Raw genomic sequence first — 27,845 nt, 5'->3', positions numbered from 1 at the left:
CTCATGTGGAGGTCTGTCTACATTGCTTTGAGCATTTTTTAAAGATTTTTGAAGAAGGAAGACCTTTGAAGGTGATCCTCAATCTCATTCGGACATCTTTGGCCCATAGTCTCAAAGCCCAAATGCACTTGAAATAAGTTCTCATTTGCTCTCTTAAGGATGCCCACCACTGGGTGCGCGGCTTTAAAAAATTTGGTATGAAGTGTTAAAAAAATTTGCCATGAAGTGTTGGGATTGGTGATCAACCTGAGGCAATTGATTGAAAAATATCTTCCTTAGCCATTGAACCAATAATTCATTCTTGGGATTAAAGGCCCCATCAGAACTTATAATTTAATAGCTTGGTGGTGGCTTGAGTAGTGACAATATTGAGAGTTGTCAGTAATAATCCAAGTAACATTCATACCATTGACTAGGCTTGGATCGAAAATTGCCCACCCGCCATCACCTCACTTTTTTACCCCCTCGGCGGCTGCAATCGAGGGGTGTGAAACCTGCCTTAGAGGGATTGGTTTGGAGAGAGAGAGAAGGGGGGGGGAAGAGGGGAAAAGATGGCCAACATTTTGAGGGGAAGGGGAAAAATGATTTCCCTCCACAATGACTCGCCTTCAATGGCTCCTATCACCTGCTCTACTAACACATCATCTTCTTAAGAGTCCACCACTGTGATATATATTTTTTCCCCTCATGGGAAGGTTCTTTTTAATGCACATGGAGACTCTTTATGCCCATTGTATGGCATATGGCTTTGGGATACTTCATTTTTGGTTGCACTATCTACATTCTTTTGTAGTTCTAGGATGATAGGGATGATTTGTCTTGAGTATTTTAAAGATGCTACATAGATAGAAAGTTGTTATTTATAAGAAACTTTATATACTACTTATGGGAGAAACCATTTGAAACTTACAAATTCTTATATGTGTATGGAAATGCATATTGATTAGGGCTTGATCTATTTCTAGCTTCATTATCCATGCTAACATTCTAGCTTTTCTTTGATTTTTATTAGACTCTAATGAATTTTAGTACCTCTAATTTTACCCATATTCATTTGCTATGATAATAGCCACTTGGAAAAAATTATTCTCATGTTTAATATTTTTCTTTGGGGGGAGAATTTGTTGATTACGATGTTGTAGAGATGTATACTTTTAGAGATGTGATACAAGGCCTTACAAATTGTTTTATACAATCATATTATTTTTCACATGTGCTTTTTATTCCATTTAATAAACACCTTAAAGGAATTTTGCATTGTTTAAATGCTTGCACCATTAAAAATATTTTTGTAACCCTTAAAAATGACATTTTAATGTCCTGTTATGCTACCAAATTAGTGTTAAGTCCTTAAAGGTCTTTCTAGACAAATATTTATTGAATGATATGACTGCTTTGTTGAGTGTTTTGCTTTTTAATTGAAAAGTCATTATTTGGATGAGAAAGTCAGTTTATATTTAGTTTATGATTATATATATTCATTATGTTTGATTACAACTATTTATGTTTATATTGTTGTGGACTAGAGTAATCAAAGTATATGGTATTTCAATTATTTACATTAACTTTGTCTTACTAAAAACTACAAAGGTAAATAATTATTTCACCTTTATTTTATGTCTAAATAACTACTTATATAAAGAGGCAAAGTGTGTGTGTGTGTTTAGATGCACACGCGCGTGCGAGAGAGAGAGAGAGAGAGAGAGAGAGAGAGAGAGAGAGAGAGAGAGAGAGAGAGAGAGATGTGGTTTTATTTACAATTGGTATGACAATAGCGAGACTCAATTGCATGTCGCATTATGTGATTTGGATTTGATTGATAGAGCAAGGGGAATCAAGTTGTGCAATGCATAGTATCTATGCAATCTAGCCATAGGGGCACTCCGGTCTCTTGACACAGTCTACAATTCCCTTGGCAGAACGATCACAAGAATCAAGTTATGCAATGCAAAGTATCTAAGCAATGTAGCCTCATGAGCACTCCGGTCTCTTGACATGGTTTGCAATTCCCCTAGCAGAATGCTTTGGAGAATCAAGTTGTGTAATGTATAGTATCTAAGCAATGCAGCCTCAGGAGAACTCTAGTCTTTTAACATGGTCTGTAATTCCCCTAGCAGGACGCTCACAAGAATCAAGTCTTGCAATGCATAGTATCTAAGAAATCTAGCCTCAAGAGCACTCCGATCTCTTGACATGGTCTGCAATTCCCCTAGCAGAATTCTTGCAAGAATCAAGTCATGCAATGCATAGTATCTAAGCAATCTAGCATCAGGAGCACTCTGGTCTCTCAACATGGTCTACAATTCCCCTGGTAGAATGCCTAGAGAATCAAGTCATGCAATCTATATTATCTAAGCAATCTAGCCTCAGGAGCACTCTGGTCTCTTGACACGGTTTGCAATTCCCCCAGTAGAACACTCACAATAATGAAGTCATGCACTGCATAGTATCTAAGAAATCTAGCCTCAGGAGTACTCTGGTCTCTTGACACAGTCTACAATTGTCCTTGCAAAATGCTCACAAGAATCAAGTCGTGTAATGCATAGTATCTAAGCAATCTAGCCTCAGGAGCACTCCAGTCTCTTGACATGGTCTACAGTTCCCCTAGTAGAATGCTCATAAGAAGTTGTGATGCATGTCTTCATTCCAATACTTCTATAAATTTTAAGCTATTTAATGTATGTATATCCAATTCAATGAAGAAGATGACACGAATTGAGAAAAAGAAGTGGTAGTAAGCTTAATAACTTTGTGCACTTAACATGATTAAGTTGGATGCCTTTATGATGTCATTGAGCCGATAAACACTACCATTTTTTTTCTAATAGAAAAAGTGGCATATAGGCAACATGATGCTAGTGCATGCATCATATTGAACAGGTATTGAACATATACACTCGCACTAAATCAAAATAATTCTAGTACATGCATCATATTTAATATAAAACACTCCCATTAGATCAACATAAGGTTAAAGTTTGGGCCATCTTCATAGAAGTTTTGACATTTTATCCCTCCTCAATTCAAGTTACTTCATGCGAAATTCTGGTAGCTAGTGTGACAAGTTTGGGAGCATGGAAGGGAAACAAAACTAGATAAGGAGGAGTAAAAACATGAGATTTTGGGAATAGCAAAGATCAAAATTTGAAAATATGTCTATTAGGTACTAGTATGGGTGTAAATCATGCATTTTCATGACATACAAATTAAAGTGTTTTATTTAATTATACAACACGGTTTCTCATAAGTAGCGTCTACTTCAACTTACACTGAAATGTACAAGAGGAGGGGGAAAATAATAAGATTTTCAAATTTCACATTTATTAAAGGGATATGATTATTGATCCAAAAATTCACAGTAGGGGTATATAAAATAGGTAAAAGGTGGTTACAGAGGGGTTTTCCAAATACCTTTTGAGCGCACGTTGTATACTTGGCTTACATAAGGTGGACCTCCCCTCAAGGGGTCCACTTGGGAAATGTATGTATACTATGAGAGTTCAAAATGAGGGGTATTTTTATTCTTAAAGGTGTGCGAACATGCACACGCGTGTGTGCACATGCATGCGCAAGGCCTAAAAGGGGTGGTCCTAAAGGACGGCCAATGTATTGGTCACCTTTTGAGAGGCTTAAAGGGCAGCCAAAATGATATTGATAGGACAAAAGGGTAGCCAAGATTTTATCTGCCCTTTTGTTCTTTAAAAAGGGTGGACAAACAAGGCCACCCTTTTCTTGTCAACTAGAAAAGGGTAAAAAATATTGGCCACCTTTTTTTTACTTTAAAACATGCCAAAAAAAGGGTGGCCAATCAAGGCTACCCTTTTTTTGCAAGGCACAAAAAAGGGCAACCAAATCGGCCTGCCCTTTTTTGGGTAACTCGAAAGGGTGAAAAAGTTTGGCTCTGGCCTTTTTTTGTGGTCCTCAGTTTTGATTTTTTACACCATGCATGGGTACAAATTGGGAATTTTGCATGTCCATCCACCCAAATGGTCTACAATGGACATTGAACTTTAACAAAAAATAGTCAAATAAATACCCATGCAAAGGTATATTCCCATCTGACACTTGAACATCCAATAGGTATGCATTGGAATGGATCATTGTTGAGATGATTCAATGTCTTGAAGATGCCTGGAGTTACCTTGAGGATGATTGTAAAATGCCTTCTCTCATGTCATTAATGCCATTAGGCATCATGCAAAATAACAAATGATGCATTGCATTGCCGATCATAGAAAGCCACCTGGAGAGACCAGTGATATCTTAAAGAGTAGAATGTGAGGGAGAATTGGCTATAAGGCCTATGGAAGAGCTGAGCCTTGCACTTAGGCTTGCAACATAAGCCACTTTTTTGGTCTTGTAATATTTTTGGGACCCTGTGTGAAACTTATTGTAATGAAATTCTTATTCAAAAATAAAATTTAATTTTAACCATTTGACGTAAATTAAGATTGCAACATGTACATTTTATTAAATTAAAGTAATTTTGTTATAACTTATTTTGCATAGCAAATGTAACAGTTTGCATCTTGCATGGGAGATGTAACATCTTCATCTTACATCAAGCATATTGTATGTGACATTTGCATCTTGTGTCCTAGGTCACACATTGGTGCTTGAATTTGATGCATGTAGCCTTACATACTGTCGCACATCGAGCATTCAAGTGCACTTCACTCTCTGCAACAAGCAATACTTTCCAGTGAAAATGTCACAAGGAGAGGATAGTCCTCCCTCGCCCAAGGAACCAGAAGGTTTCAGAAGAGCAAGCAAGCATCCATTCATGCAAGAGGAGGCTCAACATTCCAAGCATCAACGCTTGCAGTTCGAGTGGCTACGTAGGGTTGCGAGTGTAGTGCCCGAGCATGTTTCAAACACTATTGCACGTACCTCCGTATATGCTCAGCTTGGAGGTCTGTATGTTTAATATTACAATTTTTTGCATGCTTCTAATATTGGATGTATCATTTATTAGGTCATTTGTTAACAATTATCACATACGAACTAGAAACCCATGGGCATTGGTTTTGCAGGCATGGGATGCGTCAATTTTACGAGCAAAAACCTATGAGCAGGTTTATCCGAGCGTGTTTTTCAAGAGATTTTTAAAAATGTTTTTCTTTAGGAAACATGGTTTTTACACTTTTATTTTCACTAGAACTAGATCCCTTTATCATAAAAATATACAAACTAGTCACTCATTCATTTTTACACAACATAATTTTCTTATTTAGAGACATCCCTTTGTACCCCTGTTATTACCTTAAAAAAGTGTTGATTCCTTTAAGAAACATTCCTCATAATCACTCTCAATGTAATAATACTATGCATATATAATTACTTATTAACACATTTATATCATATGGCAATATCTTTTTAGTGTTTTTATAGCATATTTATGGACATGTTTCTAAAGAAGTTTAAATTACTATAAATAAGTATTAACTTGGGCTTATATATCACTCTCATAAAATACATGTAATATTTAATACTATATATGGAAGATTTTCCAAAATATAACTTCATGGATGTGCTCAAATGGGGTGTTCCGATCAATTTGAGTGGTTGAATGACTATATTTGGACATTGGATATGAAAGTTATGTCACTTTTAAAAGTGCTGTCCAAGGTAGTTTCGCCAGCGAAACTACCTTGGGAGACTTGCTTTAAAGGGGTTTCGCTGGCGAAACTACCTGGATGGCTTGCTTCAATGAGTTTTCTTTGAAGAAACTCTTTCATGAAGATAGGTTGAGAGAGGGTTTTCAATGTCACCCCCTATTAAGTAAAAGTTATAAGAAGGATCATAAGGGAATTTTCATAGAGAAGTCTACTCTACATGTGGGTTCTTCAAAAGCCATCCCATTATGCTCTCACCATTCCTACAGATTCATTTTTGTATAAAATAGGCATTGCTATAATACTTTGCATATTTCTAAGTGAAACTATGTTTTCTTCTTATCGATTTTTGCCATATTTATGCATAGTTGGAAGCTTTTTTTTTCCTTCGCTCGGACGCTCGGAAGATTTCGCTCAGAAAATGCTCGTCCCCTGCAGGCATGCAATGGAAAGAAGTCAGCAAGCTTATCTTGAAACAATATTTTTTGGCAATCTGGCATTTAGAGGCCGATGAAGGTGAAGCCTCAGGCAGCCAAGCTAGGAGACGTAAAAGAACAAAGGAGGAAGATGGAAGCACCCCAACCCAAGCTTTGGACCCCAGCATGGTAGATGGAAGATAAAAACTTGCTGAGACAAACAGATTCAATAAAATGCTAGGCAGATATATATCGAGGTATATGGGAAGGCACTGCACCAGAATGAAGTGGCAATGTACTTTGCTTGTACGTGCACTTCATAAAGGGAATCCAAGTGGACTTCTCATCTTATAAGGATAGGCGTACATGTGGTCAAACTGAAGTGATGTTCACCCGGCCACAATTGTCCAAAGCAATGGAGGGCGCACATGGGCCACTAAAGCAACAAGTGGCACAGCTTCGTGAACAAAATGTAGCCCGGTTCGAGCAAGTCCAACGCTTGGAAATCAAAAGATTGTAAACCAAGCCGACGGAGCTACAGAATGAGATTATTGCTCTACATGCCCAGCTGAAGAGTCTAAAGGACATCAACACACGGTTGTGACAAGAGCCCATGATGCACGTGCAACACTAATCAAAGATGCGAGCGTGGAGGTGCGATTAGCTATTTATCGGCGTTCACCTTCTCAACCATATGCCATGCAATCGATTCCCTCCGATAGCCCATAAAATTGTTTGTGCCCAATATACCAATGTTGGTTTGATAACTCAAATAGCAGCTACGCTCTACCTTGCAATCATAAATTTCATATTTATTGTCTAATAGGGGCCCCTAACGTTCCTAAAAATAAAATTCTTGTATTCGTTGTGAGTGGGAGTGGGAGTGCAGTAAAGATGTTTCAATAGAAAATTTAGAAGGGACACGTGTTAGGAGCATTTAAAGGGCTACTCACTATATAAGGTGGAAGAACCACATTTGTATTATTTGATGTTGCCTTGAGCTCTCTGTCTATCCCTCTCTTCCTCTTAGCTCGCTTTCACTCACTCCCCTCTCAACCTACTCTGCCTCCCCCTCTCTCCCCTTCTTGTTGTCCTCCCCTCTCTGCCTCTCCCTCTCTTGTTAACCTCCCCTCTCTTCCATCTCTGCCCCCCCTCCCTCCTTATCTCTCCCTCCTCATATCTCAGCCCACAAGGAATTTTCTCCACCCATCCTTTGCCTCTCTCCCTCCTTATCTCTCCCTCCTCATATCTCAGCCCACAAGGAATTTTCTCCACCCATCCTTTGCCTCTCTCCCTCCCTATCTCTTCCTCCCTATGTCTGAACCTGCTAGGAATTTTCTACATAAAATTATGATCTTTTGTAGTTGATTCGAGTTAAGAATTTGCAGCAGGTTGTTGGCTATGAATTTTTGTAGTCCGAGGAGCCATTATAAGCCATTAGAATTTATTGTCTAGTAGATTACTTGCCGACTAGAACTATTTGTCCACTTTGTAAAGCCCAACTATCAATGGCATTGTACATGGTGGGCTTAGGACAGCAGCTATATCTAGGACTAGACTTTGAACTCTTTACAATGTATATGGTCTCTATGATGGAAATATATGACTTTGTTTCAAGTTATATGTTCTTTCAAGTTTATATGGTTGCAATAATGAATAAATAAAGTAATTAAGTAATTAAATTTTATAGAATGAAGTAGGTTGCAATTCTAAATCAAAATGCACAATTAAATGGAAAAGCATTTAGCATTTGCAATTAAAGTTTGTTGAACAAAGGAAATCCTTAAATGTGCATTCCATCCAAATTGGCAAACTAGAAATCCTAAAACAATATGTAGGTTTCTATCTCGCATTGAAATGTTGAAACCTAAATGAAAAAGCGTTTTCTACTTGCCATTGAAATATAGAATAAAACATTTTCCATAAAAATTGCCGTTAAAATTAAAGAGCTGACCCAGTCATGGATAATTATATGCACTTTCATAACAATCTCTCTCTCTCTCTCTCTCTCTCTCTCTCTCACACACACACACACACACACACGCGTGCGCACACACACACACACACACACACACACACACACACACACAATTGAAACTAATATCGAAAGTGAGCCAAAAGGAATGTTACCAAAGGCAAGAAATATCACTTTGCATATGCTTCTCCCGCACGTCATTGCATAGGCTTCTATTGCATATGATGGTGAGTTGTATGCCAGTTGGCATGCTCTTGAGCAAATGAAGCTGGTAAAGAGCACCATAATTGCCATTACCACCCAAAGGCCTATGCGATGGTGACACATAAGAATCAAATGTTCAAAGCCCAAACTTTAAACACAAGACATTTACAATGCACAATGAGACAATACCATATAGTGCAAAATTCTTATCCCACCCTAAACTTGCAATCAAAAAACAAGAACACATTCAGAATACAATGAGACATTCAAAACCCACTATCATCATCATTGCCATGATTGCCACAATTCACGAGTCACTATCCTCATCATGTTCATCATCAATGTCCTCATCTTCAGACCTGTGTGGAAGGCGAATATTATTTCCTTCATATTCATCCGATTCATCCTCCTCATTCACTATAAAATGTAGTTTCTGCCAATGCTTGAACATCACTCGATGCAAACAACCCCTCCTTGCATCGATACTTGGCTAACTCATTACAACACCTTGCAAACTCATGGCTTTGGGGATAATATTGTCGCACGACCTTATGAAAGTCATGCATAACAATTGGGATCTCTTTGGGCTTCATATTCCACCATGTGGGATCTAAAATTATGAGCTTGCTCCCATTGAGGCCTAACCAATTGCCACAATTCCTTACATTTTATAGCATTAAATGGTCTTCTTTCATTCTCTTATCCTAGGAATGTAGGGGGATTCCTCACAATAAGAGCTTGCTCAAAACTCCAAAAGTGCATCCATTATTTTCCGATTGTTGGAGCCTTTGAGTCCAAATCCCTAAGCGCATATAATATAGGTTTCAAAACATTAACAACATCCTCAAACCATTTCCATAATGTAGGGGATCCTGGTGTTTCTTCTAGATCATGCATCTTCTCCTTTGTTGCCTTATTGGTTAACTCTGACATCCATCATTCAAATGCATCACAAATGAAATGTCTCTATAAGAAAACTCCTATTCTTCACCAAGGATTGCAAAGTGTAGAAGTACGTGGCAAATCTCGTGGTTCCTAGCAATTGTAACATGGTAGAACCATCATGAGACATAAAGATTGCTTCAAGACATTGCTTCGATCGTATTAACTTCACAATGTCTTGAGCCTCACAAACAATCTCTTTGTTTATACCAATCTTTCAATTCGAGATTTAAAGTATTCATACAACATGCAAATGTATATAGATTGGTATACTCCCTTTGCAATATTCTACCTGCCCTTTTACAACCCTTGGCATTTCCATGACAACTTGCACAACCTTTTTAGCGCCTAACTCTCTTATAACCTTTGATAATACACCAGCTATATAGGTCCCCGACTTCTTTCCATGTGAGGCATCAATTGATGTGTGGAAGGCCCCTCCACGCGGTGATATAACCATCACATTCAATAAAGCATGGCATTTTATGCTTGTCCGCCCATCTGAGACAATTGTGCATCCAGTGTTATGTAGTTGCTCGAAAATGTTGTGATTTATGTGATCTTTCTCTTTTGCATATGCCTTATCTAACAATGTTGTATGCAATGTGTGGTATGAAGGGGGCTTGAAGCCCGGTCCATAGTTAGCAATACAATTCCATGCAGCTCTCATATCATTGTTATCGACCATACTCAGTGGATATCCTAACCAGAAGATTGATATCCTAACCAGAAGATTGATCTACCAAGCACATACTGTGCATTCTCCAAATCTTGAATCCGGATGCTCTCAACTATCATGGGTTGCCTAAAATTAGGAGTCGCAGTTTCCGATCTAGCCTCACGAGTAATAGGTGGAGATCTATCTTGTATGTTAGTGTCCGCACAAGGCATTCTAGCATGGGAACCTACAACACTTGTACTTCCATCATCGTGTTTGCTTATAGACTCTACTCCACTTACACCTTGACTTTCCCAAATTTATCTTCTTTGGATTTTTCCATAAGGTTGCAACTTCTCTATCAAGGTGCGACCTGCTGCTATAGTTCCTTGGGCCGCACAACGGTAAATGCTCTTTCTTGAGTCACGAAGCAAGTGACCCCTTATGCGAGGTGCTCCCCTTGATTTCTGTATTGCACAATACTTGCATTTCCACTCAACGTAGTCACAAACATTAATGACAAAATCCCATTTTGGACCGTGGTGACTTACGTTTTTTCCCCTGTGCACGTGGAATATCTCTTTTAGAGGACTGTGACACCACAGAAATCCTCTCCCCGTATCTTGGTTAACAACCTCACAGGGTGGATCAAGCATTGGCCATTTCGGCAGCTCCTTGTTTAACCCCATAAATATTATTAGGCATATGAATACTGGCATGGCATGACTTGATGCATCCATAGTTTGCCTAGTCACAATTCATCTTGAAGGTTGTGAATGAGTGTTTCTAGTTTCTTTGATTGTAAGGAAAACTGTATGGACAACATATTATGCTTTCAACAAATACCAAAATTATGAAAGCTCTTTTAAAAAAAAACTCCTAATTTAAGATACTTTTTTTCCTCATCATGATGTTAAGTAACTATGTTTTCAAACCTAGTACAATAATTTCAAATTTTTATGTTAAAATTTAAATATACCATGTAGTCCTTGTTTGTTCTCAATGCTAGCCACTTTTTATGCAATAGCATTAGATGTATGTATCTACACTAATATTTATATTTATATACTTATATGTTTATATATTTTTTGGACATACTATTTGACATATTTCAATCCTTTGTTGGCTTATTATAATTCTAAAGCTTTATTTGTGCTTTATTTTCTTTTGTGGTACATATTCCCAAAGCAATCTAGGATTGAAAGAGATAGGCAGGTGGATATTGATGCACAAGTTATAAAGATCCAATTCAAGTACAAACTTGATTGATATCGTAATCCTATATTCGTTATGTTTAATTCTTAAAAAGTGTTAGTATTTGTCCTTTTAATAAAAACAAAACCCCTGAGATTTGCATAGGGATTAGGTCCCGAAGGATCCCATATGTGTTACATCAATGATTTTGTTTGTTTAGAATAGGTTGTACTAACGCAAACACTCGCTCAACTATTGCAAATAAACTATGACCTTAAACAAGGAATACAAGTACTTGGCCTTAAATAGTAAAAATAAGAAGTGGATAGCCACATGACAAAGAAGGGGATGAAAGCTTGAGTTAGAGGAGTGAGCAGCTTAGAGGAAACTTTTTAACAAAAGTGACAGAAGAGAGCAATGGCTTAACAAGACACTATCGATCTTGTAAAATCACTCATATGGATTACTCGATCATTGCCCTGGTACTATATATATGCTGCTTATGGAGACTCCATGCTGGGATGTGCGATCAACAAATGTGCATATCTTGCTCAAGGGGTTGCCCAAGAAGAGTCAGAGTTTGACGAGAGAACAAGAGTAGGTTCCCGCGATATGTCATTGTAGCATATATGTTGGAAAACGCTTTGGCTTGACGTATTCCCATGAGAAGATGCTTGAAAATCATTGCCCAAAGCAAGCATTTGTGCGCCCCGTTGGAGACAACTATCCACTCGGGCATTATGGGGCTTCCTCTAAACCTATGCGTATAATGGACCTTAAAGGCCAAGATGAATGTTGCCTGGATGGGCCCCAACATGGAGACCGACATAGCCGATAACGGTGGGAATGAATTTCATGCCAGGCGGCTGACCATCGAGAGGGCTAGCATATATGCCAATTTGTGGGAACGAGCTCTAAACCAACCATGAGTAAAAGCTTTCTCGAGAACTGAACCAACCTAGAAACACTAATGCGAGTACATAAGCCCACACTTCTTCCCCGGGCACTTTCTTAAGTCTTCTCAATCCTCTTCCCTTGTTCAGCCCTCTCGGAGAACAATTCTTCACATACGAGAAGTAAACCAACCGTCGAACTTAACCATAATCCCAAGGAACGTTGATGCTAGTTTATACCAGAAGCAAAAGCCCACACTTCTTCCTCAGAGACCAAATGCTGCCTATGTGAGAGCAAGAGTCTGACAAGAGAACTAAACTAAGCATGGAACTTCACCCCTCACACAAACAATCCCAATAAATGCTGATGCTAGTTTATACTAGAAGCAAAAGCCAAGAGAACTAAACCAAGCAGAGAACTTCACCTCTCACACAGATTCTGAACCAACAATTGAACTCAACCACAATCCCAAGAAACGCTGATGCTAGGTTATACTAGAGGCAAAAGTCCCTCTCGAACTCAACCACAATCCCAAGAAACGCTGATGCTAGGTTATACTAGAGGCAAAAGCCGAGGGACTGACAAGAGAAGTGAACTAAGCAGAGAACTTCAGTGAAGCCGAGAACTAACCCAGGGAGAGAACTTCACTGAACCTACCATCAAACTTAACCATAATCGCTCATGCTAGAAGCAAAAGCCCACAATTGTTCTTCTTCCACAGAGACACTTTCTTAAGTTTTCTGAAAGCTCTTCTGTTGTTCATTTGCAAAGCTCTGATGCGGGAATTTTCGTTCTTCAATCATCAGTAGTCCCTTTTGCTGAGATTATCATGACAGACCGGGATGATTTTGAGGATGAAAATTGGGAACGCTCCCAACGAAGATCGTCTATATGGCCTCTCGTCGCTACTTTCATGGCTGCCCTTGCGGTATGGCTCGCGAATTGCGTTTCCAATTCTTATCCTGATTGCTTTCTCTGTTTAATTATTGCGTTTTTGTTAATCAGCAAGCAATTCCCATTGTCTTGGACACAGCGTGAACTGGTTACCTTCTAATTTTGTTCGTATGAATTGCAAAATCGTCAACGTCATGAGGCAAACGTTTGCGTAAGACGTTGAAAGCACCACGCATTCAGAATGACATCCAAATGACTCTCAGCTCCAAGCTGCATCATGAGCGCTTTCCGTCTTTGCAGGGTTACTGGTCTCACTCGTCCATGTGAACTGAAGCCTTTTATAAACAAATCCTCATTAGCACAATCTTTTTGTTGCCGAGAAAAGTGTGTTGCAGGCTGTCTGTCTTCCAGATACTTGATTCCTGCTACCCTCTCATTTTTGGCAAAACGTGCAGCCCCCACGTCACATGCTTGAGAATTGGTTTTTGACCTTTTTAGTATGCAAGGTGTCACGCGTGTGTATTCTTTTGACAAGGCGGTGGTTTTTTGTGTTGGGAAACACGCAGATAGGGCACATGGTCTCCCTTAAGAGGCGTCTACTAAATTTTGAACAACATGCTCGTCAGGTATTTTCGCAGTGTTGCATTTGCGTTCTTATTTTTATGACCTCAAGGCTCTTCTCTTAGATGCGCGTAAATGCTTTCTTGTCAATGTGAAATGGATTCAATGGGAAAGAAGACTTAAGGTCAGGTTTATGTGTACTAAAGGGCTCCATAAGCATGGAGAGAGAGAGAGAGAGAGAGAGAGAGAGAGAGAGAGAGAGTTCCTAATTTCGTGCAGTGACCACATGAACCAAAATCCTTATTAAACAGAACTTTCTCTTGAACATTTGAAAAGGTCATGTGTCAAATGTTGCATTGAGTGTAGCAGCCTTCTATTAAAAATCTTTGAAAACAATACAAAGGTTCAGCTATCTGTGAGGTGCTGCCAAAGAAATATTGGCGCTCTTGCAACTTGCTTCCCGGCGTCCAAGCTCACCCTAGGGTCCAAGCTCACCTCCTAGGGTATCTTGGAAGTAGGAGCCAATAACTAGTGTGGGGGACTATACAACCAAAAAATTCCTCGATTTGTGATAGTGTAAAATATACCTCCTGTAGAAACGCTTCCGATGTCATGCGAACCCATAAGGCTTGCAATGTCATCATAAGATTCCCTTCTTTCATAGCATCAAGGGCTTTTAATGACTCCATCTTTTGGATGTTCTCATCCAGATTTGGCGCGCTTTGCATCCATTAATCTTAATTTGACGTTAAATGGCTAATTGTCCATTGTGTCCATTCTGTTGATTACAGTGGGTCCCTCAATCCAGCATCTAGCACATTTTGTCTGAAATGACCTACGAAATGTGATCCCAAACCTCCTCCCTTGCAGTAGCTATCTCGTCGGTCATTGGATTTGCTGTATAGAGATGAGAATATAAGTCAGACCGTTGTCATGCCAAATGCTGACAAGAATAGCCGTAACCAAATCTGTGTCCCTCATCACTAGACTACAACATGCTAACCAAATGTTCCAGGAACTGATGCAATCGTTTCTTAGATGTTGCAAGAGGTTGGGCGCCATGCAACGAATACTGGATATTACATTTGAGGGAGGGTCACTAGGTAGAGCAATAGGTGCCACACGGGTCCTCGATAGAGATTGGGTCTGTCTAGCCTACACTTGAGGAAGGTATTAAGGCTAGGTGGCCCACGAAGGCCTTCCTTTTGGCCCGTGGTTGGAGCAGATGAGAAGAAAGGCGACCTGCCATTGCTGCGAGGCAGGGGACGTAGAAACAACTGCCCATGCTACTTGTTGAGTTGCGGTGTCGCTCAGAGAACATGAGATTGTTTCCTCAGGATTATTGCTAGGATGCAAAGGATTCAATGGATATTCATTTGGGGGGTGGTGAGGTTGACAGAGAGGTGACATGCTTTCTCCATAGAGATGATCTTCCCAGCCTACCTTATCAATGGAGACAGCATCATGAGGCATGTGACTATCTATAGTGACACCTACAAACAAAGGCCATCCTCAAATATTATTGCTGCAAATAATGAATAAAATCCTTGTAGCTTTGCTAAAGGTGAAGTACCTTGCTGTGCACTTGCTGAAATCATCTGGTCAAAACTGCATTATCACCTTGAATGGAAAAAGCCCTTTGCCAAGCACCTCAAATAGCTTTGAAATGTATTATTACATACACAAATGTATCTTACGTGGGCCCAACAGCTAAACAATTTTCAATCTGTAAAACAAAATTTTGAGTTTGTACAATTGGAAATATTCTAGTCTTACAAAGGTATATATTGTTTGTCCCTACAAAATGTCTGCAAATGTACAAGATTTGCTAATCTGAAGCCAATTTTTGGCCACAAGTGCATAAGAAGACCTTGGTTTGCTTTCTAAATTGCATCCAAAGCTGGAATTAAAGTGTCAAGGAGTGTCAAAACCTGAAAAAAGTACAACCCACAATGCAAGAGCGCTGTTTTTGCAGATTTGCGCCTGTCTTGAAGCTATTATCTCAGCTTTCACTGATTCAAAGGTGTCAAAGTGCTGTACACTGTATGAATTTTAGGAATTTGCTCAATTGTTTAGATACAGTACGGAAAATTTTGGGTTTTCTTCTACCTGTGTAGATCTGCTCCTGCTCCTAAAGGCCAAAAATCCCTGAAGGCTGAACTGCTCTTGACACAGAAAAGAACTATTTGGGCTGCGCTTGGAACGTCTGAGTCTGGCTAACCTGCCCTACAGACCAGCCTACCTGGTCTGTCCTGGTCTATCCTCCATTTCTGCTCAATGACTCTGCAGCTCCTTGTTGAGAACAGTAAATTGCTCTATTCCATAGAGGACTATAAGGGCATAGGGTCAAACCCTAACCCTAAGGGGTTCATGTATATATTCATCTTTATGTTCAATAAAACATAGTGTACAGTTAGTTATCTTGTGCATTCCACTCTCTTCCCTTGATCCTTCAACATGGTATCCGAGCCACGCATTCTCTATCTTTTGGAGAGAGTGCAAGCTCTTGCTTCACCAAGAGAAGAATCCCTCTCCTTGAGGCAACTTCATCTTTGAAGAGCTGATCTTGTAGAGCCCCTCCTCTCCTATATGCTTCAGAAAGCTCGTCATTCCGAGCTATGAGTTATGTTCATTCTATTCCTGAGATGTTCAGCCTTCCTTCTAAGGTTCCTACCTTATTTTTGACAGTTTAGAGATTCTGTAATTTTTCTGTGGGAGTATTTTTGAGTCGTTATTGGAGCTCTCCTCCATTTTTCTTTGCTTCAACGGCTAGCCTGCAAAGTCATTCTCGATAGTAAAGTTAGTAGACCACCAACGATGGCTTTCTACACAGCAGTGCTACGCAGAAGAGCAGCAACTAGCAAAGTTAAAAAACCGTCCAGCCTCGACAGCATCGAGGCAAAGACAAGTAGCAATCTGGACAATAGCAACTATGATGACTTAGTAAGCAAGCAAAGATAAGCAGCCTACTTCCCCAACAAGCCCGTGAGCCAACAGTGGCAAAATACAAAGGCATAGACTACGACTACAAAGCAAGCTTCACATTTGATGCGATAACAGGCTGCGTAGACGCCAACAAAAAACAGCAGCGTAGACAAAGCATAGAAGGAGCAAAACAAGCAAGTCTTCAATGACTCAACAATCTATGGCTCATAAAGCCTACAAACAGGCAACAAGGCATACAAGCAACTCAACTACACAAAGTAGCCTATACTGGCAAAGTGAAGCGCAAAGCACCGACTTGGACAAACACTTTTCATTGCGTGAATCACCGATTATTTTCTACTAGTGTCAATTCCCTCGGTTCTATCATTGTTTACATTTGACACCATCTCCATATATGTGGCAATGGGCAGTCGACCACATCGTCGATATACTTGGCAAAGTGATTTCCTTTGGATTCAAGATAGTTGCACACACACATGCTACCCTTTATAAAGTCACATTGTTGATTATTTTGCCATTGGTTCTTGCACACACGCCTTGTAAAGCCTTTTGGATATTCTCTATGTCATCGTGTTATTACAGGCTTGATGTTTGGCACACATTGTTCCATCATGACTTAGTGCACGCATTTCTTGAGTACTCCTCTCACATCCATGTAGGTTGGATCATGGTACCAAACACTTTGTTTTGAGAGGCAGTATCATAGATTGATAGGTTCAACATAAGGCCCATAGTGGCAACTCACAGCACAAGCCCCATACTGACAGCTCACAGTATTCTCATGGGTAGACACTCTTGATGATACATGGGTAAGCCTCTAGCACAATACCAAATACTCTCCAGCATGAGCTATTCAAAGGTAGCTCATACTGAAGATATTCCGGTCATGACTCTGGGTGATGTTAGTCTACTTTGAACTTTTGTTGCCTAAGGGTATGTGTTGGTTTACAATTCCGATTCCGACCTCATAGGTCTTGAGAAACCAGAAACAAACTTATCAACGTGCATGCATGGATCAGCCTCCACATTCATATCATGCAAATTTGTAGGTAAGCTCTCAGCACAAGGCTCTTCTATCTACATAAGCATAGACTGATTTTTGTGATGTCTAGCCATCAAGTTCATGCAGGATCCAACTCCATTTACTGTCACAACAAATGATAGATACTCGGCAGGAGTTCAACATTAACCATTGAGATTGGCAAGTAAGTCCTCAGGATGAGGCTTTCACATCTCTAGCAGAGCATGGGGAGATACATGCCTCAGTCCATCCAGCTCAGGTGATTTCATCTAGCATCCATCACAGATGTTCCATCTTTGAGATGGAGCATGTCATCTTCTTGGACTTAGTTCCCACCATCAGTGATCAGTATTTCAATAATTATGAATACTATAGCATCTATCAGTTATGCCATAGTGCATACTACTCGGATTCAATTATTACTACTTCAGATCAGCAGATCATTCTTCAGCTTGAGGACATTTACACATCCTGCCCCAGTGCAGTGGACATTATTAACTTTGTCCATAGAGCAACCTCAGTGTTCAAGCATGCACTTATGGCTACATTAAACAGTCCATACTTGGTGCAGATTAGAGGTTGTATTCGGGAGTTCAAAATTTTCCCGGCAGAAGAATTCGGTAGCTGACATGCCTTGGGGACAGCTTATGTTGTTTTAGTTGTATTTCAGGCTTTGTGCTTGTAGCATTCATGCGACCTTGGTGTGAGAAGAACGTCTAGAATGTGGTAAAATCTTACTCATATAAGGGAAGTTGTTACACACTCAAAAGAGTATGTTGGTTTTTCTCCATTGCTCCTTGATCCCAAAGCACATTCCTCCCATGGTATTCCATCGTGCATCATCATTCTGTCGCACATTCTAGTGGCGTAACCCCACAAGGATAGTGCTTGTATATGTTTGGGTAATGGCTCAAGTGAATATGGTTGTGTTCAAAGTCTTAATAAAGCATCTAATCTTGTATAACTGATTTGTGTGTTGTGTATGGGATCGGTATCTCTTTTAGTAGATGCTTCACACTCACACGCAGACTCACACTTGCATGCACGCACCCCCCCCCCTCCACACCAACATGCATGCATGCACTGAGAGAGAGAGAGAGAGAGAGAGTAGTATTGACAAGGTCTTTGTCATGTTATAGAAGGCTGACCCCACAAGGCAAGGACCTAGCAGCAGGAATTTCTACTACTATACTTACCGAACGTATGATAGTGGTAAGTATTATCAAAGAGAAGGTTTTGCAAGGAAAGCAAGAAATGATGATCCTTGGTCCAAAATCTGGAGAGATGGCTTCCTGGATTTTGAAGAACTGGAAAGATTGGTTAGTCTCACTACTTTTTTGGATTGATTTTTTTTCCCACTTCGTTGATGATGTGTTTTTCCAGGAAATATCCCATGCTCAATGAAAGAAGCTGAATTTTCACATGTTTTCAGGAACGCATCAGGAGAATGCAGGATGCTTTTAATAAGGAAAGGGCAGGTTATGCTAGAAGTTATGAAAAATGGCAAGAAGGTGGAAAACCTGGTGCACAAAGTGATCAGCAGGCAGGAAGAGAGGACTGGTATTGGGGAAGGACTGACTGGGAAGCATGGCGTAGTGCTGGTCGAGGCAGATTTGATCAATCACAAAGCAGCCGCCCATCTCCTCAAGCACATCATTATACTGTTTTGGGCCTTGATTTGTACTATTTCAACACTCTTAAAATTTTTTGAGCCTTAATTCAACGAAAAAGACAGAGAGAAAGGGGGTGATTTACAGAATGGTGAGAATGTTTCCTAGAGAGTAGAATCGGGCAGAACTTAAATGCAGTATTTCCTGATGCATATTTTCTTGTGAGGAAGGAGGGTCAGGCATGGTTTCTGTTTGATTTCTAGCCTATGACTGCTGTCTTTCCATTTTTTACTGGGAGGGTTGGAATGTGTACTTACTGATTTGCTTTTCTACAGGTCAAGAGCAGGCTCATATTCCCAGGATGAGATAAAGGTTTATAACCCACCTTTTCCTCTCTTGTAACTGCAAATTGTTTCTTTGAGATATTATGTTGCAATGGATCCTCCATTGAAATGTATGAGAGGAATGGAAGAGTGTGAGAGGTCTATGTCACCATGGACGTATGAGGCTGTCTGTGCTCTTTTTTGTTTCCTCTTTCTTGGGACGACAACTTTATAAACTTATGTAGTTTTGTCTGATGGCTTGAACAATTCTTAATAAGCAAAAGTTAGGGTGATATTTTATAGTAGATGGCATGATTGTAGGGTTTAGTAGGTCTTTCTAAGAACTAGACTTTACACAGTTGTGGAGGTGGTATAACCTCTACAACTGTGTAAAATCTTCATCCCTCTCACTTTCTTAATGTATGGGAATCCAATTGCTACTAATGGGTGATATTTTTGTATTGTATTGCAATCACTTTGAAGTCTTCTTTTCTCTTGAAAAAAGATAGTATCTGGGTATGTTTGCATTAGTCCTCCTAGATATTAGACTAAGCAAGAGCATTTGGAGTATTTAGTCTTTGAATTGTTGAAGCATCATAAGTTGTATGTCAGAATGTCTAAGTGTGACCTCTTTTGTGAGAAAGTTAAGTACTTGGATCATATCATATGTACCTTTGTAAGACAAAATACATCCAATCATACTTGGATCATATTCTCTCTAAAAAAGGGATTCTATGGATCTAGAGAAGGTTATATTCTTAGTAGCCACTCTAGAAGAGTTGCAAATATTCTTTGGTCTCTTAGGCTTTTGTCAAGGATTGTTGGGATTCTAAGTCTCAATGTGAGCACTCCCAAGGAGTTTGTGTGTGATTTTAGGGTTTGGATGACCTGTAGGCATGTGCTTTCTAAGTTAGGAATGTAGTTTTGCATCTTTGTAGGAAGCGGTACATAAATGTAAGGGGTCCATTTAATTTTTTTAATGTTTTAAAAGAGAGAGAGAGAGAGAGAGAGAGAGAGAGAGAGAGAGATTGATTTTATTCCCGTATTTTATTGCTATTTTTTGGAAGATTTTGTTTCTTGATTTGCTTAGTCACCTTCTTCCTTTCATCTTTATTTCTTGTTTTCTTTCTCTTTTGTTTATTTTGACATATTTTAGTAAGCACTGGGTTTGCCCAAGAGACTCCGCGGGTCTTTAGAAACCCAATATAGCTGCTTATGCTTGGGCACTGATGACGACATAAGTGTTGCTTTGCTTGCTAAGTATGTCTTCCTTTTGTTTTAAAAAAGTCTCTATTACCTTTTTTTTCTTCTCTTTCGTTTTCTGTGTAGATTTTTGGACTTTAGAACAACAAAAAATCTGAACTTGTGTGGATGGATATACTCTAGTCTTACAAAGCTATATATATTTTAGGGTTTGGATGACTTGCTCGGTCAAAAGAAAAGGTTAGGGTTTATATAACCTAAGCCTATAAAAGCATTGGTTTGAGGGGTTATCATCCAAGAATACAATCTCTCAGTGTTATGGGTAGCTCTCTCTCCTTCCGCTTTGGCATCTTTGGGACATTTCACGATGCTAGAGGCGCAGTGGATATCAAGTCGGTTGACACGCCAGAAGAGATTGTATTTCCTTTTACATAGGATGGATGAGGTGATCATAATATTTTGAGGAAAGGATCCCACTATTGCATGGGGGCTTGGTAAGCCACCCATTCCCATCACTGATCCGGGCATCTAGCACATAGATGCAACCTCACTGTACAACGTCTTGAGCTAGGTGCCACCCGATACGTCTTCTCTACCCAGGCGCACCACATCCATCTTATTTACCTCACAGAATGTGCGAGCTGTAGTGCAACCGTAATTGAGGACATGAGGGACCATAGACTAAGTACTTCGCACATGGGCAAGAGGTTTTGGCTCTGATCCTAGCATGTAACGGCTTCCCACTTGCTTGGAGTACCACCACCATTGTGCCATTACACAAAGCAAGGGATTCTATGGACATGGGGAACTACTGCACACTCATGATTGGCCACACATTGGCCAAGATCTATGTATCGGTACTAGAGAGAGAGATCAGCGCCTACATAGAGACACATGGGCAGCAGGCTTTGGGACAAGCATGTTTTTGGAGGTAACATTCCATGCTTGACTACATCTTCACCCTACGAGCCATCATCAAGGAGGCAAGGTTGAGATTCTAGAAAGGCTATGCTTGCTTTGTAGGCTTTTGGAAGGCCTTTGACAAAGTCCCACGAGCACGCTAGATCAGGAGACTTCAGGAGATGCGGATCCTAGGAGACATGATTTGGAGGGGTGATGAGCCTATATGAGTCAGTCGGAGGGGGAGTACACGTCCCTGGAGGCCTGTTAGATTGGATTGAGAGCACGGTCGGAGTGAAGTAAGGATGCCCCCTCTCATTGACACTCTTTGGTCTCTATAGACATCTAGAGGTGTTTTGTAGGGAGAGAGACCTACAGTCAACCTTGGCAAGACTAAGGTGATGATCTTCAACACTTCACAGGCAGTACTTCATTGACACGGCTTCACCTATCAAGGAGAGCCGGTTGAGATCATGCAGTCATACACCTATCTAGAGGCAGTCTTTGCAGGACCAGTTTCCACGATGCCTCATGCAGCCAGGATCCGGCTCAAAAGAGGGAAGGGGGCTCTGGCTGGATTAGAGTGACAATGCTCTCAGGCACACTTCTAGGACTCTCTGACGAAGGGCTGGTTTTTTAATACATTGGTGAGGCCGACAGCCATGGATGCAACACCCGATTGGGAGGTGACCTATCAATGACCAAGTGGCGGATATTCGAGAGGCTACGTGTGATGATGGAATCTAGGATGATTCGAGTAAGCCCTCCGTTCCTCATCAGAGTGTATAGGCAGATTTCGCTATGATGCTATGCCAGATTGATGCCATCTTCCAGACGGTGACATATCTTCACAAGGTTTGGGCGCTGCCTAGTTGGAGACCACCGAGGGTGGTACTTGAGTCATCTAGACGACTAGTCGAGAGTGGGGTTTGCACGGCATGGTAAACACACATATCCTTATGGTTGGCTAGTCAGGTGTACTTCCTGCAACAAAGTTGGCAGAGTCTCTCCTCAAAAATTGCAACTGTCCTCTGCACAAATGTCCACAAAAGCCCCACAATCCTTGTGCATAAATCAAAGTACCAGCATGTGTCCAACATGGACCAAATGCAATGCGAAAATGAGCAATTCCTGCTCACACTGCTAACAAGGCATACAACTGCATGTACTGGCGTAATCCAATTGCTGCAGTCACTGCACGCAAGGCATCAATGCATCAGCTGCACCTTCCTGTGCTTCATAAGCATATGATTTGCATCCAAGGACCTCAAGCATGTGAACAATGCATATGTGCTCTAGTTCTTCCAAGAATGGCAAGATTCAAGCCAAAAACAGGAAATGTTTCTTCCATGAATGGTACTGCTACCAAAAAAGAAACTGTTTACCTACTTCCTTGCACAAAATGCCATGGCATGTTGGCAAAGGGCTCAAGTGACCCACATTAGGATGCCTTAGTATTTGATGTTTCTTCAGGGGGCAGGCTGTCCAGATCCACAGACGATATCTTGTTCGACGCGTCTGGAACTCATTGCTGGCTGCACTTCGTTGCATTTGCTTGCATTGAATTAGCACTGTTGGTAGTATTGGCTTCTCGCTGGATTTGTAGCTCTCGGTTTTCCTGCATAGGTCTCCTGGGCTCCTGGCCTTTCACAAATCCACTCGTGTTCCTCAATCATTGTATAAGCAAGAATCAGCAGACGTATGCTTTAATCAATCCAAGACTGATTTCAGTTGACTTCTCTTAGCAATTGCTTATTTATAAGATCAAAGTAAAGCGGCTGGGATTACAATCAAACTATATGCAGTCTTGCGAAGTGGCTTGATCACCTATGGGAATTCGCTAGTCTGTCGTTGGCTCCTCAGTGTGCCTCAATGCTTGTGCTTGCTGCTAGTAGAGGTTACTTGCTGTTCTTGTGTCTGTCACTGCTTTATGCTCCTTGTTGCTGGCAACCGCTCGGCTCTCTACCAGGGTCAGTCATTGCCCAACCTTTGGTTGACTTCACAAAGACAGTATATGTACGGAAAACCACAGGTTGAATTTTGCCAGTGTGTCTTTTGATGCCACATGCTTTTTTTTTTTGGGTTGCCCATGAATCTCCATCAAGAGGACTTTAGACATCCAACCTTGAAGATTCAAGGTCCATTCCCTGGCTTCCAATAAATTTGGCATGAAGCTCAAACATCTCTACTCCTTGACACTGCACTCCACGAAGGTGTGCCATACACTTCAAGAGCTTGCAGATTGTCATAGATAGTATAAAGAAGAGTGGAAAGGTGGTGGCACATATTGTGGAGGAAGGTGGACTGTACAAGATCAGTACATTGCTGGTCGGGGAATGAAACCTCCTAGTGCTCTCTTAAATGGGAGGAGAAAGATTGAATTGCTCGACAATGTGGAAATATTGATGTAGTTTTAAGGTCATATGAACAGAAACTGAAATGTTATTCTGGTCTTACAAAGATATATTCATTTGAACATGGGATTACTGTTAAAAAAGTAGAGAGGCTACTTGCTTGAGCACATCACTCATACACAGCGGAAGCTTCACCCCAAGGTCACAAGATAATCATGTGGAACACAATTCAAATACATGTCCTTACTTAAATTTAAAGGGTGCAATTCAGATCTGAAAGAAAACTCAGATGTATAGTCGAGACACAATAGATATATAGGTAAATATCAAGTACTAAACTTGCCAACATATATACCAACACCTCTAGAAACAATCCCTGAGGTTAGGTACAGAAGCAAGGCTCTGTTTGCTGCAACTCCTCTTCTGCCATGTGCCGTCAGTTGCTGCAACAAGGCTGAGCATTGCTGCAAAAATATGTGCTGATGTGTTCTGCAGACAAAAGCTCCCTTTGCTTGCTCTCCTACAAGTAGAGGTCTGCACCTAGATCTGCTGCAGATGTCAGTTATTTGTACTGCAGTGTAGATCTGCCTCTCTGTGGGCTCCCTGGAAGGTCCAAATATAGCGCGGATTGTACTTCTTGCTGATGCAGAATGAATGCCCTGGAGGGCCCCAAAGGCCCTCCTTTTATAGGGGTTCTTATCCCAGGACTGGCTTCACAGGCCATGGCTCCTGCCCTGACTTGGCAGACTGCGGACTCCAGTCTGTCCATCTGCAGACTGAGTCTGCCTTTCTACCGACTGAGTGTGCCTCTTCTGCCCCGACCTTTGGTGCTGTACTGCTGACCTGGGGCGAGGCCTATAGATGGCTCCAGCCCCCCAATATCTGCTGCTGTTCTTCTGGTCCTGCACCAGCCCCAAGGCCACATCCATGGGTACACGTTTGGGACTGTCCCAGCCCCACAGCCTGCCCTAAATGTGGTCAGGCAGACAGCCCCTCCATGCTGGCCAGGGTGGGCCATTGGGCTGCTTTAATAAAATGACATTAACAAGGGTGTTATCTGCTGCCCACGTGGCAGCCTTACCCCTGCCCCCTACTGATCCGTCTACCCACATTCCTATGTAGGTGTCAAGCCCCTGAGCTCTCCTCATTTGGGGGCTTATAGGTGGGACATTGACCCTATACTTACAACACCCCTTCTGAATGACACTCTGCATCCCGACACCAACTCTATCAAATAACCGCTCCATTACCTCCTTTGCAGAAGATCTTAGAAACAAGTCAAGCATATCCCGCACCTCCAGTATCTCTAGGAACTTCTCCTCATTGCTCACAAACCACTGGATCCAGTTTGGAACACTGGTCAATTTCTGGTCCAAGTCACAAACACTGCGACGTCTCTAGTATCCCAAGACACCAATAGAACCATCCATTTGTTCTGTTCATAGTTTAGGGACTGCAAAAAGTCATTTGTCTGTTTCAACCTGACATACAAGAGGCACGGTCTTGTTGTGGTCCTTGATTCCACACAAAGTGATATCGTTGTGATTGGCCCAGGTTGATCCCTACTGGTAGGAATCCCTCTAGGCAACTTTGGAGTAATACTGTCTCTTCTTGATGCTCCAGATCCATCGTCTCTACCATAAAGGCTTTGACAATATCATCACCTGGGCCTTCTCGCATCATATCACTGGCCTTTCCTAGAGAAGCCTCCTAATCACCTCTAGTGTCAAAGTCTTTGTTGCTAATCTCAAGGGCGATCTTGTATAGGCTTCCAAAGCCCTTTGTTTGCACGGAAGGCTTTCACCTTCCACTCTCCATCCAATCGAGAGCACCTGTACAAACCCTAATCCCAAAGCAATCTACTGAAATCTAGAATGAAACTTATTGAGGATTCATACCTTGGAGACTTGATTTGGTGATGCTTGCCGTTGGGGCAAGTCTTAACGGCTTCTGAATTTGCAATTGATGCGATATTCTAAAGTCCTTTAAGCTTGCATTAGTATTTCGAAACAAATATTTCACCAATAAAAGTGTCTTTTGTATCTCCTTTTATTTTCATATAACTTCACTTTATTAACATTTCTGGTCCACCTTGGTGTTCCATTTGCCAGGATGTATGGTATCTTGCATTTCAAAAGTTCAGCATGCTGCAGCTTGTAGTTCAAATGTACTGTTATAATTGAAGTCTTTATAGGTCGTTTTTAATGTATACATGACGTTAGCATGCGAGGCCACTAATGAGTCATGAAATGGTTGTACTTAGGGATAAGATGAATTGGTTTCATAACTATTTAAAGTTTCTGAAGGAGAATGTCAAAATGGATACACATTTAATCAAGTACGAAGGTTGATTTGCTTTGGCTGGATGTCCTCAACTGAAATGTGCCCCTGAAGCTCATCGTACCATGAGAATCATTTATTGTGGTAAACACAGCAAGAAGTGATTTGATTAATTTGGAAGTCAATGGACAGCAGGATTTGCTGCTCTGACAGCTCTCTATTTTTTGTAATCACTGTAGGCTGCCTACAGAGCCAAGGCTATGCAATACCATCCTGATCGAAATCAACACAGAAAAGGTTGGTGACATGATGCTGATCTTAAGTTTTATAATTGTCTGTACCCAGTGCTGTATATAACATTTTTGTTGGTTTGGTTTTGAATGCCCACAGATTACGCGGAGCAGAAATTCAGGGAGGTGGTTTCATCATATGAGGCTTTGAAGAAATAGAAGGCGGCAGGATATTGAAATGGTTTTTATGCAAACCTGAGCTAACAGGGACAGAATCCTCATACATACGCTGGTTTTGGGTTTTTAACCCACTGGAGTGTTTTTTCTGTGTTTATTACCAGCCTGCCAAGGTTTCTTTTTAGAGTGGCTAATAGGAAGAGTGAAGCTGCTGAGAACTGGTGGTGGGCTCAAAGGAGGAAAGACGTGCGCAGCACAGGCTTAGAATGTATATGTATGGGCCAGATATCACAATGTATATTTTGAGGGAAGTGTTCATTGCGAAGAGCAAGGGAGCAACATTTTCTCACTCTCTCAAGCATGGTTAGGATTTTTTCATAGTTCTGAGTTCACATGCTCATTTGGGTACATATCTGTCTGATTCTATTTTTTGTTCCCCAGATCCAATATAGATGTGGGTCGTCCTAAAATGAGAGAATGTAGACCTACAGAAATGCTGGGGCTGACAACAGTAAATAAACGCAAAGGAAGCCAGGACTTTATTCAGAAGTCAATGGCAGAAATGGAAGTCTCAATATTTAAAGATAGATCAATAGAGATATTATGCTTGAAATCCAAGTGTGTGAAACGAAACTTTTGTGCTTGAGTTTGCTTATGGTTTTGTTTGCTTTCATTTCTGCCTGCTTTCTGGTGATCCTCGTTACTATTTAAACTAGGCTTATCAAGAATGGTGAGAGAAAGCAGCAATCCTTTGCTCCCTGGCATGTGCATGTGCATGTGCGTGTGCGTGTGCGTGTGCGTGCGTGTGCGATGTCAGCGCTGTGCTTCTTCATTGGAGACCATCCCACATTTATTATGGTCGTGCTCCACCTCCAGGGATCTTATTCATCGGATTTCGCACTGTCTTCGGCTCCGATTTCCTTCGGTGGTTTTCGGCCGCTTCTATTGGATCTTTGGTTGCACCCCTCCCCGACTTCGCTCGTTTGCCTTGTTCCTCGCCTGGGTCCGTTTCTGGTCATTATGGAGCATTTGGTTGCAGAGGACTCATCTATCATTTGGCTCTAGTTCCTTTGATCCATTTTATTTCTTTTGAGGATCCCTTCGTCAGTCACTCCATGATTGTATTCAACAGGGAGATCTGGATATGGTCTTGGATGTTTTTTTCCACTGCTTTTGACTTTCAAAGGTTGACTCCATCACGGAGTTCACCTTCTGTATTACATAGTCTTTGATAATTTAAGCTGTGGTTTTACAAAAAAAAAAGCGTGCGCGTGCATGTGTGTGCGCGCGCGCGTGTGCGTTTGTGTGTGTGTTTTCACCAAAAAAGTGTGTGTGTGTATGTGTGAGAAAGAGAGAGAGAGAGAGAGGTGTTTATCAACCTCTTAAGAAAAGCCTATGAGACTAAGAAGACTTGAAATCAACATGCAAGTAAATCCCCCACGGGGAAA

General features: G+C 40.9%; 1 protein-coding gene across 1 annotated transcript; it reads left to right on the top strand.

Moving 5' to 3' along the window:
• Positions 1–12,605: 12,605 nt before the first annotated feature.
• On the top strand, positions 12,606–26,775 carry LOC147895410 (Chaperone DnaJ-domain superfamily protein). Its single transcript, XM_087383754.1, has 7 exons — positions 12,606–12,826; positions 13,359–13,418; positions 18,460–18,639; positions 18,753–19,000; positions 19,266–19,302; positions 26,230–26,287; positions 26,381–26,775. Exons 1-7 carry the CDS (start codon positions 12,728–12,730, stop codon positions 26,437–26,439), a joined length of 741 nt encoding a protein of 246 aa, XP_087239880.1. The 5' UTR covers positions 12,606–12,727; the 3' UTR covers positions 26,440–26,775.
• Positions 26,776–27,845: the final 1,070 nt, after the last annotated feature.

This window comes from Dipteris shenzhenensis, chromosome 13, assembly GCF_047967505.1.
Source record: "Dipteris shenzhenensis isolate YYH24624 ecotype China chromosome 13, Dip_SZ_1.0, whole genome shotgun sequence".
NCBI classification, from domain to species: domain Eukaryota; kingdom Viridiplantae; phylum Streptophyta; class Polypodiopsida; order Gleicheniales; family Dipteridaceae; genus Dipteris; species Dipteris shenzhenensis.
The sequence above is the reverse complement of the archived record's forward strand: the minus strand, read 5'-3'. Positions and strand labels throughout refer to the sequence as shown.

Excerpts from the sequence above, each read along its gene's own strand:
- LOC147895410 (XM_087383754.1), top strand. The coding sequence starts at position 12,728 with ATGACAGACCGGGATGATTTTGAGGATGAAAATTGGGAACGCTCCCAA. Across the intron at positions 13,419-18,459 it reads TTGAACAACATGCTCGTCAG|AAGGCTGACCCCACAAGGCA; the intron begins GTATTTTCGCAG and ends GTCATGTTATAG. Across the intron at positions 19,303-26,229 it reads ATTCCCAGGATGAGATAAAG|GCTGCCTACAGAGCCAAGGC; the intron begins GTTTATAACCCA and ends TAATCACTGTAG.